Below are 16410 nucleotides of genomic sequence, written 5' to 3' on the forward strand. Positions count from 1 at the left end.
TTATAGTATTTTAGAGCATCCACAATCATGCTCTCTATTTTTTAGTTAAATTTTAGCTAAAAACATATAAAAGTTGTTTTAAGAGTTCTCTATAAAATTTAAACTTCAATCATGCTCTCTAGTTTAGGGAGTCATAAATGCTATAATTCTTTTTTAATAAGTCCATCTCTATTACAAATAATTAGCATTAATTAAAGGTTTGAAATACTCATTAAATAAAACAACATTAAATTATAGGAAGCCACTAGAAGTTTTTTCTCTCCTTAAATTTTAGAGCTCCTAGAGATTTTTCTTTTTTAAGAGGTGGATAGGGAGTATGTTGGAGTTTTAGTTTTCTAAATCGTCCCTAAAATTTATATAAGTAAGTGATTTAGAGCATCCACAATGGGCTCCATAAACCATCTTCTTAGACAAATTTTAGGGAGGAATCGTAAAAATGCAACTCCAACCATGCTCCCTATCTACCTCCTAAAATAAGGAGTCCTCTAGGAGCTCTTAAATCTGAAGAGAGAGAAAGGACTCCTAGTGGCTCCCTGTAATTTAATACTGCTTTATTTCATGAGTATTTCAAACCTTTATTTAATGCTAATTATTTTTTATTTTATTTTTTAATAGAGATGGACCAATCAAAAAAGAGTTATAGCATTTATGACTCTCCAAATTATGGAGTATGGTTGGAGTTGAAATTTTTTAGAGAGCTTATAAAATATCTTTCTTATATTTTTAGCTAAATTTTAGCTAAGAAATAGAGAGTGAATGCACCCATTGTGAATGCTCTTGTAATGCTGAGCATGACCTGTTTCTTGTCAAGAAATTCAATAATTTCATGAATGCGCGTGAAGGCAATGAGACAAACCAAATTAATACACACAAAGCCAGAACCAATGGAGCCCAACCAAATTCCTTGCTATTCAAAACAGAGTACATTTCCATCCGTTCGACATCATAACTTGAAATGTTCTAGCAAACCACGATAAAGTAAAACATAAAAATCATCAAGCAATACCCATGTCCAAGGTGATGAAACATTATTGAAAAACCAAATCCAAAGTTTCCAACTGTCCATGATTCAATGGTGTTGCAAGCTTGGGTCCTTGACAATGGTCACAGGGATTGGAGCATTTGTCAGCACATAGTTGCTCACACTCCCCAGCAGGATCCTGTTTCATTTGCATAATTAAGAAACCATATTGTAAATAAGTAATTAAACAAATGAAGGGAAAAAAGAAAGAAAATTACAATACCTTTTGATGGTACCAAGGCCTCTGCTTCCCATGACCAAAGAGTCCAGCTTCAGATCTTCAATCGCTTGAAGAAGCTTCTCCCTTGCATCTCCCCAGTACAGTTTTGTCACAATGTTCACCTTCGAATCATCCCATCAAAACCCAACAAGAAACAACCATTAATTACAAAACCAGATGGGGATGATGAAGCATAGATCAAATTCAAACATTTATACAAGAAAAAACAGAGAAGCAAGAAAGCAAACCTCTTTCTGCCTGGAAGCAGTGTCAAGTGTATCAAGAACTTCAATATCAGTTTGCACATCATACTTCTTCATGATCTCGGGCTCTCTGAACTCTGTCAATGGAATCAGAGCTGCAAAAAGAAAAGAAAAGAAAACCCAGATCAAACTTGATTTCAAGCTTTAATCTTCAGCTATAAAAAAAACCCAGATCAAGTTGATATTTGATTTGATTTAAAGCTTTAAACTTTAGCTATATATACATAAAAAGGATGAGACTTTATGAACTTACGAGAACCAGATTGGGCCCAGAGTTGGGTACGAGACTCGTCGAGGGAGTTGGGGTTGATGTGGATGATGTAAAGGGTGTCACCCTTGTCAAGCAAATTGTCCACAGCCCATTCCAGCGCGTTCTTGCTGCTCTTTGAGAAGTCCATGGCAACGCCAATCTTCCTATCCTTTCCCATTCTGATGTTTCTCTCTCTCTCTCTCTCTCTCTCTCTCTCTCTCTCTCTCTCCTGCACCAGTTGGGTTATTTTGATCGGACAAGAAGACACAGTTGTGGCGTGTGAAAGTTCAAAAGACAGAAAAGCAGAGAAAGAGGATGGTTTGAGAAGCTTAGGGATTAAGCAGCAGAATATAAAGAAGATGACGAATTATAGCTGCGGGGAAAATGGTGGCTTGTATGCGTTTTCTACTGTTGGCTGGTTTTAACTTTGCTTTCATCCTGACCATCCACGTTGGACCAGGTCTTTATTGGTGGGACCGTTTTTCTATATTAAATTGATTAAGGGCCATTGGATTGGATTTTCATGTACGGTTTCACGTGAGAGAAGCACCAATGTCACATGATATGATATGCTTCTCCATTCTGGAATTTGGAGTTGGGAATGCGTGTGGTTCATTCAGTGTATAGTCGGTTCCTTCCTTCCCACGAGTAACAGGTAAGTTTTATGGTCTGCCTCGTTCTCCAAGATATGCACAAAAAAAGAAATGTTCACCAAAAAATGAAATCAGAAATGCGATTGTATTAACTCTTTTTGTGAAGTTGCTTAATCAATCATAATCGAGTGTACCACTGAACTACATTGAATTCGAATGTATCGATGCATTGTTTCATCCACGGTTAGATTATAATTTTTAATCTAAAAAATGAAATACACCGAGCGCGTTGAATGTAATATTGAAAAATTCGATAATTTAAATATAAATGGAAGTTTGAAAAAAGAATTATATAAATGGAAGATGAGGGCGGATACATAAAATATTAATTTGTGCACAGAATTTGGATAAAACGAAGCTGCTTGGCACTTTCCTTCGTCCTTGTCGCATGACTCAGTATCCTTTGTTGCTGCAGTGCCAATTGAATTGCATACCAAAAGAAGAACAAAGGGGAAAACCAATAAATTTCAGGCCTTGTGATGTGGAGTGTTCAGGCCTAATCAGAACAGGCCCACAAGTGTGAGTTTTTTGGACCTTTCAAAGTTGTCATCTTTTGCAAAGTCCACTTAGGCAGAAGCCCAGGGCCAAAACAAAAATAAAAGGATACTGCTTGCCTCTGTACTTGTAAAAAAAATACTCATCTCGAACACATATGCAAAAATAATGCATTAAAAATACAAAATAAAGGTCATACACAAATCTAAATGACCCCTCAACTCATCCAATACAAATAGCAATTTGCAAAAGACAAACTATAGCAGCAATGTTTAGCTTTTACATTGGTTGTTATTAAATAATTTCTAATGATTGTACATTGGTTTGCCAACAAACTCTGGGGAAGTAAGTAGCCCACCATTGATATTTTGCCTTGTTGATTTCATTAACAGATTAATTAATTAAATAGCATTTAGGTTTAGATTTAGATTGAGATTAGTGTGGGCTGGTTTCCACTCAAAAGAGCAACAGAGTGACAGTGGAATTGCAGATCTTGTGGGCTGGTCAAACTGTTAATGCAGAGGAAACAGACAGATGGTCAAACTTTTTTCCAAAAGAATCTACATACTCTTTCCATGGACAGTGCAAACACTCACACCATCAAAAAGGCAAACGACAAGCTTAAGACACGAAACCCATACTTCACCGCTAATCAAGGTGACATGTTCCTCGATTTTCTCTCTCTCTCTCTCTCTCTCTCTCTCTCTCTCTCTCAGCCTCCATATTTACCAAGACTATTTGCACCTTAACTAACCAATTTTAATTTTATATTACATTCTTAATCACTTTGCTCAGCCGGAACTTCCACACGTGCCCCCACTGCTATACTATTCCAAACCCATGTTACTTCTTCTCAGCATGATAAACAAAAACCCTACTTTAGTTTCATTCCAATTGCTATCTGAACAGCTCAGAAAATGGGTTCGCAAAGTGTGATGAGATCAGGATCAAAGAATAGCGGAAAGGAAATTAAAGGTGTTTTGTTTGGTTTAATTAGTGGCATGCTTTACGCTTATCCAAAACTTTTTGTTTTCTTAATTTGATGATGATCGTGTTTGTTTCTTTTCATGTTTTCTAGGTTTGACTCTCAAGTAGTAGACTGCATGCACCATCTTTTTTTTTGCATCCGATTGCCTCTCTTGATGCGATCATGATCATTCTTTCTTAATTGCCTCTCCACCAAATGCAATCTTTCATTATTATGAGATTAATGATTCAGGCCGATATGGCTACAACTAACTACCAATTTGTTGGTCTATAATGCTAATTAAGCTCATTAAAATTATTTGTCAGCATCCAATTATTCGAAAAATAATAATTAATTATAGTTTAGTCCTCCTGACAACTTTAGCAAAATACGTACATAATATGGATATATTGTTTTACCCGGAGGAAGAATGGGGACTATATATAAGAAGTTGATGACTAAAACGTATTCCCATAATTTCCTGTATTTGAAATTTTCTTGATTATAAAAGAGAGTTTTGTTGAGCTTATTTGTGATTCGTGAAGAGCTTAAATAGTAAATGAGGTTCTAATAAGCCTAGATTTTAGATGAATTAATTAAGTGTAAGATTATTGAGCAGAAAAGCTTTTCACGACCAAGTCTACTACTTGTCATTTACTAGTGCGATAATTGACTAGGTGTCTATCCTTTTCATAAATAAATTTGCCCCCGTAAAAAATTATTGTAATTCACTAATTTGATGATAAGATTACAAAAAGAAACCTTGGGAAACAAGGCAAGGAACATGGATATATCCTTGTATATATGGAAGATGACCGGCTTTTACAAGACCACTTGGAAAAGTAATAAAGACACCAATTGAGAAAAGAAAAAAAATTAAAGTAAAAAAGATAAAGGAAAAAAAGAAAATACATAAAGGCGAAAAAGCAAATAAGATGGTATAATGCTAACAAGCTTAAGCATCACTCAATTGTATATAATTGGACTAACACATTCACACTACATATATTATATATCCCTTCGTCGTCAAGATTATAATCTTTGTATTGTTTCACACATGGCACACCACCTGGCATCCACTCACGGCCTTCAATCACAGTCTATAATTAACATTGCATTACATGTTTCCCACACTCATTGCCTTTCATGTTCCTAAATAGTAAGCTCTGAAAATTCAATTATAGCACTCCACAACAAAACATCATATCCGAAAATTTCATTCACTCCCAAATTTTCTGTTATTGTTTAAGAATCATTCATGCATAAAGAAAAAAAAAAAAATTTCAAATTGGAAACCGTTTAGTCATTTTATCATACTCCTAAAAAACGATTTAAAATATAACCGACTTAGAGAATGATGGATAAAGTTATTACAAATTTTTCGTTCTAGAATGTTATTTATGAGTATTTCGAAATGCGAAACAACATAAAGGCATGTTTGCTTGCAAGTTGCAATGGAAGCATGGGCACTGCTAAGTGCGCATCAACCACATGCGCATAGGCTAAATATTTTGTTTGTGTCCTCATTTGCAGCATCTACACTAAATAAACCGAAAGTAGGGAGGGATTTTGGTCTCTTTTTATTTTATGATCTTCTTAAAAAAAATACACCAAGCAAGTAGTGCTGCTCATATTTTCCGCAAGATAATGTTTTATAATTATTACACGTACGCCCCCAGCTTGACATCAAAGTCTCAACGCACGGGCCCTGCCTGCCTCATAGACAGAAGGCTTGTGTCAGTCGTGGAAAAGTCTATTTGGTTCAAGCTCGGGCTACATCAGCCGTGCATGCGCCGCCCACTTGAAAGCATATGTTTAGACCCAAAAAAAAAACATATAGAATTCTGATTTGAGGCTAAATAGTCAAATTAAACAACGGTGACACATGTGCCAGGTAATATAACCTTAGATAAGCCAATGGGGTAAATAGGTCAGTTACATGGGTAATGTTTATGCACATGGTAGTTTGGTGATGGTCTAAATTAATCCACTTATTATGAGGCATAAGAGCATTTCCACCTCTATGGATAAGGATAAGACAAGGGATGTCGTTATTTATGTGAATAGTAGACGCTTTAAGTGTTACCATGTGTCTTGTAATAGTGGAAAAAAAATTCAAAAAGTGCGCTGCCAGCACGACGTTAGCAAACTCAGGCAACAACACGTGTTGGATCTGCCTTTGGACTTGCCCGGGTTGGTAGCCCCACCGTCTGCGCGCTGGAGTAGTCTCGTAGACAAAGGGGCCCTCCTGCCGGAGCCAAACTGCTAAGGTGGACTTGCTCTAACAAATGTGGATGTAACATATATTATATATGTAAGTTAAGTGAGTCGACTAAAATACTCAGTACTGTGTGAACAGTGTACTTGAGCTCAATTTCTCTCCTCGTTATGTGAAAAAACTAAAATTGTATAATGTATTAGTCAAAGATATGAAAATGACGTAACCCTGGTTTAATTACCTTGTCTTTCTCTTTCGGCGGGAAAGTTCAAAACTCGCGCAATAAATTGAAGCATAGTCTCTCTCTGGACCTTTGAAAGAAAAATCAACGGCTGGAAAAGTGGGATCATAAGACAACATCAAGAATATGTTATTTATAAATAAATAAATAAATAAATAAATAAAATTTAAAAAGCCAGGGACGTCTTTGTCCAGTAGCTCTTGTGTTGTCTAAGCAGTAAGCAGGGAAGGCAAAGCAGTCCCTTCAATTATTTTTTATTTATTAATTGAATTAGTTTAATTAATTTGTGAGTTCGATTAAATTTGCTATTAAATGATGTTGATGATGAGTTCCTGCGTCGGCCAACGCCGGCTGTTTGCCAAGTGGAGAAAGGAAAACGACGCGCCGGAATTATCTTGGCAGAAAACGACGGTCGTCGAAATAAACACAAGGAAAATCGGTTCGAGTTTGACCATGTTAAGATATGAATATCTTTGCATTTTTTATTTTAATGAAAGTAGTTATGTTGCTAATTAAAGCCAAAGATTCATCAAAGTAGTTAATCATATCTAAGATACAAAACTTAGATGGATAATTTATTGATAGAAAGATAAGAATATAATATATGCGGGCATGTGGGTTGACGCATAAATTTATGCGTTTACTGTTAAATGGTTGTTGTCGATAGATTTAGATTGATTCCAAAAACCAAATTATTGCTGCTTTGCCTCCTCCATCTCCATGGCCTGCGTTCCTTTTCAGGATATTCGTCTCTCTGTTTTTTGACCCGGCAGGGGTTATTTGCAGCCTACATAATACAATAATTAGCATTAACTATAAATTAGGGGATAAGTGTGGATATTTGGAAAGGTACGTTTCCAACAAATGGGAACATTTGACTCAAAATCATATATTTAGAGAGAGAGAGAGAGAGAGAGAGAGAGAGAGAGAGGATTTATGTCTACCGTCCCTCACAAAATCATCGTTTGCTTTCGGATTAACATCTCTTTGAATTTCTAAAGGCGGCGATGCGATACACATGGGAATATCTGCAATTGGATTCAAACTTTTGTATGGCTAGAAAATTAAATTAATTATTTCAATATTTATGCGATAAGCGGGGCATGTAAGAGCATCAATGACATGGGTGATGGGTTTATCTTGTTGGCAAAAAGAGAAAAAGAAAAAAAGGATCTATTTTATTATTGTATGATTATGTGTTATTTTAGAATTAAAAAAGATAATGGGTAGTTGTATTCTATAAAAAGGATCCATTATCTGAATTTTTTTTTAATTTAAAATTTTTAAATATGAAAAAGTGTGAATTTATCATATTATCCTCATTTAATTAATAATTTTAATTCCTAATGTTTGGATTAACCAAGAGCATTTTCTGGTATTTTAAATTTTATCTATATATATAAAGCAAAAGGCAGAGAATGGCGAAACATACAAAATACCAGAAAATACCATTGGTTAATGCAAATATTAAGATTTTAAATTATTAATTAAATGAGGATAATATGATAAATTCACACTTTTTCATATTTAAAAAAAATTTAAAATGAAAAGAAAATACATATAATGGATCCTATTTTTATGAAACACAACTATCCATTATCTTTTTTAATTCTAAAATAAATTAAAATTTTTTATTAAAAAAGCCTTTCCGCGCGAATAGGCTAGTACATATAAAACAAAAGGCAGAGAATGGTAAAACATTTAAAATACCAGAAAATGTCGTTAGTTAATTCAAACATTAAGAATTAAAATTATTAATTAGATGAGAATAATATGGTAAATTCAAAAAAATTCATATTAAAATTAATTTAAATTAAAAACAAGATCATATAATAGGTCATACTTTTATAAAACATAATTACCCATGTTATATTTTTTCTTAATTCTGAAAATAAAACCAATTGACACATACGTGCGTGCTAGTATTAATAGTGCAAAAAATTTATATCACATAACAATTACTCGTTTACAACGTGAGTCATAAAACAGAATTGTCAAACAAGCCAACAAGAATGACATATCCGCCCCTAACCACCCACGTTCCCATCTCTTACTTTACCATTTCAGTTAAAAGATAAAATTACAACTCAACTTGAGTTATTATTGCTTGTATATATGAATGTAACCAGTAAGGAATTGTGGAACAAGATGATCGATTGGCCGGTGGATGCGACAAACATCACAACCGACTTGGTGTGAGGTTAACTTAACTTCCCCTTGATCATAATTACAAAATTTAAAGGATAATTCACATAAGCCAAAACAAATGGTCGTTTTCATCATTATCACTTCCAATACACAGAAGCATTGTTTTCGATTGGCTCATCTCCTCTGCGGCAAGATCGTTTCTGATGGCTGCTGATCTTCCCGCAGGCTTTAGCTGAAAACGAATTGGTACAAAATCCTTTTTCAGCACATCGTATTTTCACTTCACGTGCCAAATGCCCAAAACAAAAACAAGAGAAGTAAAAACAGAGAAGAAAGCAACGTTTTTTCCTTTTTTATAGTAAAAAAGGAAGAGATAAAAGAAAAGGAAAGCAAGTTTTGTTGCATAAAAATGGAGGGAAGTGCGGTGGTGAAGTGCCAACTGCCAAGTGGAAACATACAAGGACAAATGGCTGTTACCCTGCTATGCAAAACCATGCAAGTCCTTATTCTTTGTCAAAAGAAAAAAAGGTTTGTTTTTATCTTATGGGTTGGCGTGTGTGAGAGAGAGAGAGAGAGAGAGAGAGAGAGAGAGAGAGAGCTCTGCCTCTGCTGCAACGCTATAGTGTCTATATGCTTCAACCGCTAAGCGAACAAGGGATGAGTGAGAGGGGAGGGAGGCTGGCATGGCATTGGCCCACTACTCTCTTTCACGTTTCACGTTTAGCAGCACGGTGGGTTAAATAAAATTCACTCACACTCACACTCACACTCAAACCACGCACCCACACTCCGAAAATAAAAAAACAAACAAGGAAATTCAAGGGAGGGGAATTCAAACGCATAACTTTAGAATTGCCCCCAATCATGACCTATAAGTTCTAATTTTTTTTAAAACATATTAAAGCCTTTTAGCAAATTTATAATTTGCAAACTCTCGAAGTGATTTTGAGTGATTGCATTTCTAAACTCCCGAAGAAAATAGATGAAAATGTATAATTTGCAAACTTTGAACTGGAAAAATGAATATTTAGAATTTTATCATATGGTGAGATAATTGTCTGACTAGTCAAGTTGTATTAGATTAGGTTGTGATACTATTCATTTCGATTAGGTCAAAAAGCTTCAATTGGTGAATATATCAAATAAGCTTATTTAAGTGGTATGCTCCATATCGTATTTCAATGATCTAATTCATTTAATTTTAAATTTTTCTTCAAAGATTATTTGTTAAAAAACACTTGGATTCGAGAATCAACTACCACTCAATTAAGTTGTTGTCATTTTAATGTTCAAAGATCATATATGAAAAAAAACACTTGAATCTGAAATCAACTAACAACTAAATTAAATTGGTGTCATTTTAGTGTTATCTTGAAGCATAAAGTTCGTCTAATTTGATAGTCACAACTCGATGTGTTAATGGTTTTCAAATTTATATTCATATTTGAATGAAGAATTGAAAAATAGACAACTCAGATCGTTGAAAAAAAGTTTATAGTGGACTCCATAAGGTGTCCTTCAATAGAAGGGAATTGCCGAATAGGTATGTTATTATAATTATATAACCGTGTACATTGAACGTAAAAATACATGCACCTATAATAATGTATCAATGTACATAGATTTTGAATAATATATTTTAAGGATTGTTATTGAGACTCCGAAAAAGTTAGTACAAATTTCTATATATGCAATTTTTATTTATAATTATTAAAATGAGGAGTACATGATAATTTTTTTAGAGTGCCGATAACAACTTTTGTATATTCATATAAATTTTCCGAAGGAAAGACCATAATCACATCAAAATATAACTTTGGTGTTTAATTAAAAAAATATATAACTGATTTAAAATTTTCTAAAAACAAAAACAAATTGTCAAATTTTGCTTAAAAAGAGGGGGACCCACACTGGTGACAACTCCGGCGGGACCCACCTTCCTTCTCTGGGGGAGTTCCCGCGTGTTTGCCACGCCCTATCTTCCGCGTTAACTTACACCTCTGTGCGTTTCGTTTTACTATTTCTGCGTTTTGCTCTTCCTATTCGGCGTATTGCTTTTCGGTCCTTTCCCCTCTCTCTCTCTAAATTAAAAATAATTAATTATCCAAGTCACTGTAAGAGGGAGGGAGAGGGAGAGGGAGAGCGAGAGTGTTAAAAAGGCCTTTGGGGCTTCGTTTCAACTTTCAATAAAGCCTCATCTTCTCCTTCTCCATCAAACCCCCTCCTTCCTCCTCTCTGTTTTCTCAGTCCACACTAAGCACTGCTTTGCCTTTTTCTTCTTCTTGGATACTTGCCTGGGACCCTGCGGTTCTCTGCTTATCTAGCAAACCCAACTGGGTTTTGGGTTTGCTATATTATTATATCTTCACCAAGCCGCAAACTCTCCACCCCACTTTCTTTCTCTACTTTTTCCTCCCTTCGTTCTCTTTTGCTCTGCTATTTCAAAGGCTGCCCAAATGTCTGACATGTTAGACGACCCCGCCTTTTGGCTACCAACCCAGATTCTCGACGACGACGACCTACCCGCCATGGACCTCGGTTCCAAAACCAACTCCAAGACCCACCACAAGAGCTTCGGGCTCGGCTTTGACGTTGATGCTTCGAAAGCTCTGTTTCCGTTCGACTTTCCTTATGGCGGGTACGGGGCTTTCGGAGTTTCGTCGGATCTCAGCTCGCCGGTCGAGTCTGTGGTGGGCTCCAGCGAGACGGAGAGCGACGAGGAAGACTACCTCGCCGAGTTGACTCGCCAAATGGCTCGCTCGACGTTCGAGAAGGAGTTGAAGCACTCTGACGCTGCTTTCGGCTCTGACAATTCAAAGGTATGAGGACGAAGTAATTTTTGGTTTTTTTCCCCTCTTTTTAGCTTCTAAACGAATTGTTTTGATGATGGTTCTGATTTGGGGTTCTGTTTCTGCAGAGCTGGGTCGTTTCCGGTTCGCCCCAATCGACGCTGTGCCCAGCTGGGAGCGGCTGTGGCTGTGGGCTAGGCTCGAGCCGTGGAAGCCCAAACGCCCACTCGCCGCCGGCCACTTGGGATCTGCTGCATGCGGCTGCAGGGGAGGTAGCGAAGATGCACATCGACCATAGCAGAGGCTTCTTGGGACCTCCAAGAAAGCCCTCCCCACCAGTTCCCGCCGCCCCTCTGAGCAGCAACCCCAACAACCCAGATGTTGGTTTTTACTTCCACCAGCAGTCGCTTTCCCACAAGCACTTGCAAGCCACACAGGTAATAAAAAGTTCAAACACTCTAAATCAAATTTCTCAGGGTGTACTTTCAGCGAACACTTCAGTATCTAAATTTCGGCTCGATTTTGTTCACAGTTTCAGCGGTTGAGGCAGCAGCAAATGTTGAAGGAACAGAGCTCTGGGGTTTGGGCAGCGCAGCCTCGATACCCACAGCAGCAGGCTCAGTCCCAGGCTCAGGCTCAGGCTCAGTCTCACCCAATGGTCCAGAGCAGAGTGAGAAGCAACGCTCTCAACAGTCGGCCTCTGGGTTTGTCGCCATCTGCATGGCCTCCTCTGCAACAAGCCCAGCAGCAACAACAGTACCAGAAAAATGGGTCTGGCATGAGAGCTGTTTTCCTTGGAACCCAAAACGCTGGTGCCAAAAGGGAGTGCGCTGGAACTGGCGTCTTCTTACCTCGCCAAATCGGCACCCAATCTGAAACGCGCAAGAAGACAGGTCTATCTCTTCCCCCACTATTAAGTCCTTGGTTTTTCACTCGAAACAAATTTTTTTCAGTTTTCAAACAATACACAAGAAGCGAAGTTCGTGTTATTCTTCATTGAAGTTGGTTACATCATTAATATTTCTGGGTATGGGTTGCTGTGGTGTGGAAGCTTTTTAAATTGGTTGATCTGTTTTTTCTTTTCAGATCTGGGTGTTGTAAGTTTTCAAAGTCATTTATTTGGTTTCAGTCGTGAATTTATTTTGGTGGCTCATTTATAATTTTTTGTCTCTGTGTTTTACAGGTTGCTCGACAGTTCTCGTTCCAGCTAGAGTTGTGCAGGCACTGAAGCTGAACATTGATGATATGTGCGCACCTCAACAGCCCCACCTTCAGCGTCGTTTCAATGCAAGCTACAACCCTGAATACGGTAAATCCTAAATCCCCTTCTTCTTTACACTGTTTCTAGCAATTTTTACTTTTACCAAGTTGATTTTTGTACCGATTTGTTTGATTTTGGGGACTGGTTTTGAATTGCAGATATTGCTCTGAGGCTTCGAAGTAACAACGGCGCCATTTCTCAGCAGAGACGTAATGTTATTAGGCCACAGCCGCCACAAGTGAGCAATGAGATTAGGCTCCCCCAGGAGTGGACTTATTAGCAGCATTTCAGTTCTGGGGTGGTTTGGTGTTTTTTTGGGAATTTTTAGGGCGAGGGGAAAGAAATTTAAGGGTTTTAGTAAGAAAGGAAAGGATGTATGCAAGTTTTATTAGTTTTTTGATATAGGGTTTTTAATGGTTTTTACTACAGGTGGTAGGGTAAGTACAAAGGAAATAGTTTTTGAGAAAGGACAGGACAGGAGAAAAATGGCTGAACAAGAAGAAGAAATGTTTTTTTGGGTTTAGGGTTTAGGTGAGAAATAAATGGTCTACTTTCATTAAAGTGATGGCACCAGCTGCATGCTTTTATATTACAGCAGAAGCAGAAGCAGCTTTTGTTCCAAGTGATTTTGTGCTCGAAGAACGAGGCAATGGTGGATGCTTGTCCCTCTTTTGTTTTAGTCTTTTTTGGGATAAGAAGAGTTTGGGATCTTTTAGAAAAAAAAAATATATCAGTGAGAATCGAGAAAGTTCAAAGTGTAAAAAGGATTCCAATCTGTCCTCCCCCCATCTTGCCATGCAACAAGTTAGTATTATTAATAATAATATTAAATAAAAAATTGCATGTATTCGCCTATTTCTCCTCTTTATTTGTTCTTTAAAGATTTTATTGTCCAGCAGTTTAATGTTTTTGGGCAGTGCGCCTGGGGTTTGGTGTGTTCGAACTTGTGTATTTTTTTGAATTTTTCTTCTTGGATTAGATTAATATGTGACAGTTCTAAAAGCTCCAGAAGAAGCTGCAACAAAACGACTTTTGCTTTTCCCAAAGTCCGGCAAGCTGGATTGTTTAATTGTGTTTGCTTTCTCCTTAATTAGCATAATGAAATCATAAACATTCCTAAGAAAACGAAGCTGGAAGAGAAAGGTGACGATTGCGACGGACTGGGGGGTTTACTTAAGAGGGAAGGCAGCTGCAGCAGCACCACTGATATGGGCCGTCGCGAGGTTCTCATTAGTGGGCCAACGCGTGGCTCCCCTTTTACACGTGGCAAACGCCGATGTGCCGGATTTTGCTTTGCTTTTGAGTTTTTTTATTTTGAGATCTTTCTGCCCATCCCATATCTTACTTTATATTTATGAACGGGCCCAGATCTCTCTTCGCCTGGGGATGTGGGAACTCGGGGGGGTGTGGGGCCTGCATGACAATGCCAGTAATGCGCTGTTTGCCGGCATGTGGTGGTGGAGGAGTGGTGGTCAAACACGTCCACAAGGGGGTCACATGGCGCGCACTACCGGTGGTTTGTGGTGTTTCACGAGCGAGAATGGCGATGGATGGGGGCCCACGTCTGGTGATGTGTGGTTAGTGGTGGTGATGGGAGGTGGGCGGGTACTTGAGTTATTGGGTATGCGTGCGTTACATCCTCCACCTCGCTGGATGTGAATCAGTTTTGACTCGGTCATACGTACTTTGTTTTTCTTTAGGGTGATGATTTTGTACTTCCCCGAAATCACTCTTAAATAAAAATAAGAACTTGTTAGGATGAGGAGGAGGAGAGAATGTAGTTCAAGTAATTGTAAATCTTTCAAGGATTCTATGTCACATATCTTTGATTACTTCCTAATTTGAGTGATATCAAAAGATCATCCATTCGGTCTTTAAAAAAGAAAGGAAAAAAGAAGATGATATTTTGATATAGGCCCCTCAAAATAAGGCCACCCTCATTTTTCAGGGGTACAATCATGTAGATGGCTAAAGTTCTTGGCAACATGGCATGTACACAATGGACGGATGTGACATAATATACAACGTATCCAAAGTTCCAAAACTCAAACATGTTCGCTAATGTGACTTCAATGTTGACCTTTCCTAATAGCCGACTTGGTTGTGAAAAGCCCCTTTATCCCATGGACTTCGTGAGTATTATTCACTTGGTGGGCCAAATTGCAACACAGCCTGCAGCAGCCTCCTCCCATGATTTTTTATTTTTGTTTTCGAGTGGAAAAGAATCAAGTAAACATCAAAAGCTTCTTCTATTTGTCAGGAGGTGTGTGTTTTTGGTTTCTTTTTTTGTTTGTTTTTGGGTTTCGGTTTGGTGAGAGCCTTGTGAACTCAACGGTTGCTCAACCAACAAAACCAGCCGATTTTTTTGAAGATGTTAACACCAATGGAAACAAGACCGACTTAGCAATTTCTGACGAATAACGTAGTGTAGGTAAGGGTGATGCATGCTGTTGTGGAAATATAAGGGCCTGTCCGGCACTGATGGATACAAATTTTTTAACGGAGGTGCAATATTGACTAAGTATCAAAAATGGTTTTTTAGAATAATTATTTTCACAAGATAATTTTTGGCAGCTTTTATTCCTTACACATCAAATAAGAAAACTTGATTTTATGGGATTTTAGTATGAAATATATATTGACTTAATGAGTCATCATTTTTAGCATAAATCGTATTTTACACTAAAACCGAATTTTCATATTTTGATTTGGTGAGAATTTGATTTTCTAGTATTTTTATTTGAATCTAAATGGGGGGTACTTCCTTATTTACATTGTAAACTTAAGATAATCTGTACACCAGTTGAGCAAAGGAGCAGTTTGAAACACCTACAATGGTTTTTCCGGCCTGGGGAGGTGCAGCTGCACCTCCTTGTCCCTTACTAGGTCCGCCAGTGCCATCTGGTAATGTTTTTATAGAGTATTTTCAGATAATGTTTTCATAGAATGAAAACGCATTTTCAGAGAACAAAAACACGTCTGGTAGCTTAGTTGAAAACTATTTTCAGAGAACAAAAACAGTGAAAACGTGTCTGGCGATAATATGTGAAAATGACAAAAACAGTAAATATGTATATAACTTTAATTAAAATGCATTATGTTTTTTTTAATACAACATTATGTAATCAATATGTGAGTTTCAAAAACAAAACAAAATAGTACGTATATTATTTTTTAAGCATCTTAAAGAATATCATTTAAAAAATAGAATAAAATTATATATTATAAAACTAGAATTATCTTTATAAAAAAAATTGAAACCTCAACCCAACCTTCGCTTTCACTCTCTGCAAACCCACCCCAATTCTATCATTCCTCTCTCTCTCTCTCTCTCTCTCTCTCTCTCTCTCTCTCTCTCTCTCTCTCCAAAATTGAAGAATCAGACCAACCCCCTTTTTTTCCACTTTCTCTTCATGCTGCTGCACCCTCTCTCTGTCTCTCTCTCACTGCAACCTCACCTTCCAATAGCTTCCCAGCTCCTTTTCCTTTTCTTGGACTGAAAATTGATTCGGCAATTAGTTGTTCAATGATGGTGGTTCAATTCAATTGCATAGAGATTTTGTTGGGTTCGATTGAGTGGCGGCGATGTCAATCTGGTTCGATGGGGTGGTGGTGATTTTGATTGGGTGATGGTGGTGGTTCAAGCTCTGCGTGTGGTTCTCTGTTGACCGCGTTTGACGGTGGTTTTGGTCTGATGGGGAGAGAAGCAGCGTGTTTTCAATGTTGTTTCCTGTGAGAATGAAAACAGCTTTTTTCTGTTTTCTACAAGTAGACGTGAAGTTGTTTTTGTTTTCATAAAACGTTCTCTGTGTTTTCTATTTTTGCCCACCGAACAGGTTTTTTGTTTGTTTTTGTTCTCTCAAAATGAAAATAGGGTCTCAAAA

The 16410-nt window shown here is 37.3% G+C and overlaps 2 protein-coding genes across 2 annotated transcripts; one reads left to right on the forward strand and one right to left on the reverse strand.

Moving 5' to 3' along the window:
• Positions 1-877: 877 nt before the first annotated feature.
• Positions 878-2122, reverse strand: LOC117629530 (universal stress protein PHOS32). The gene is made up of 4 exons (XM_034362040.1): positions 1758-2122; positions 1490-1599; positions 1245-1363; positions 878-1160 (listed from the first exon to the last, which is right to left on the reverse strand). Exons 1-4 carry the CDS (start codon positions 1930-1932, stop codon positions 1070-1072), a joined length of 495 nt encoding a protein of 164 aa, XP_034217931.1. The 5' UTR covers positions 1933-2122; the 3' UTR covers positions 878-1069.
• An 8474-nt stretch (positions 2123-10596) lies between these two features.
• On the forward strand, positions 10597-13381 carry LOC117632997. The gene is made up of 5 exons (XM_034366652.1): positions 10597-11295; positions 11394-11702; positions 11798-12158; positions 12449-12574; positions 12685-13381. Exons 1-5 carry the CDS (start codon positions 10933-10935, stop codon positions 12804-12806), a joined length of 1281 nt encoding a protein of 426 aa, XP_034222543.1. The 5' UTR covers positions 10597-10932; the 3' UTR covers positions 12807-13381.
• Positions 13382-16410: the final 3029 nt, after the last annotated feature.

This window comes from Prunus dulcis, chromosome 6 (genome assembly GCF_902201215.1).
Source record: "Prunus dulcis chromosome 6, ALMONDv2, whole genome shotgun sequence".
Taxonomy (NCBI): Eukaryota; Viridiplantae; Streptophyta; class Magnoliopsida; order Rosales; family Rosaceae; genus Prunus; species Prunus dulcis.

Coding starts and splice junctions, on each gene's coding strand:
- LOC117632997 (XM_034366652.1), top strand. CDS start 10,933: ATGTCTGACATGTTAGACGACCCCGCCTTTTGGCTACCAACCCAGATT. Junction 11,296..11,393: donor TCGGCTCTGACAATTCAAAG/GTATGAGGACGA, acceptor CTGTTTCTGCAG/AGCTGGGTCGTTTCCGGTTC. Junction 12,575..12,684: donor AAGCTACAACCCTGAATACG/GTAAATCCTAAA, acceptor TTTGAATTGCAG/ATATTGCTCTGAGGCTTCGA.
- LOC117629530 (XM_034362040.1), bottom strand. CDS start 1,932: ATGGGAAAGGATAGGAAGATTGGCGTTGCCATGGACTTCTCAAAGAGC. Junction 1,600..1,757: donor CTGGGCCCAATCTGGTTCTC/GTAAGTTCATAA, acceptor TTCTTTTTGCAG/CTCTGATTCCATTGACAGAG. Junction 1,161..1,244: donor GGCCTTGGTACCATCAAAAG/GTATTGTAATTT, acceptor CAAATGAAACAG/GATCCTGCTGGGGAGTGTGA.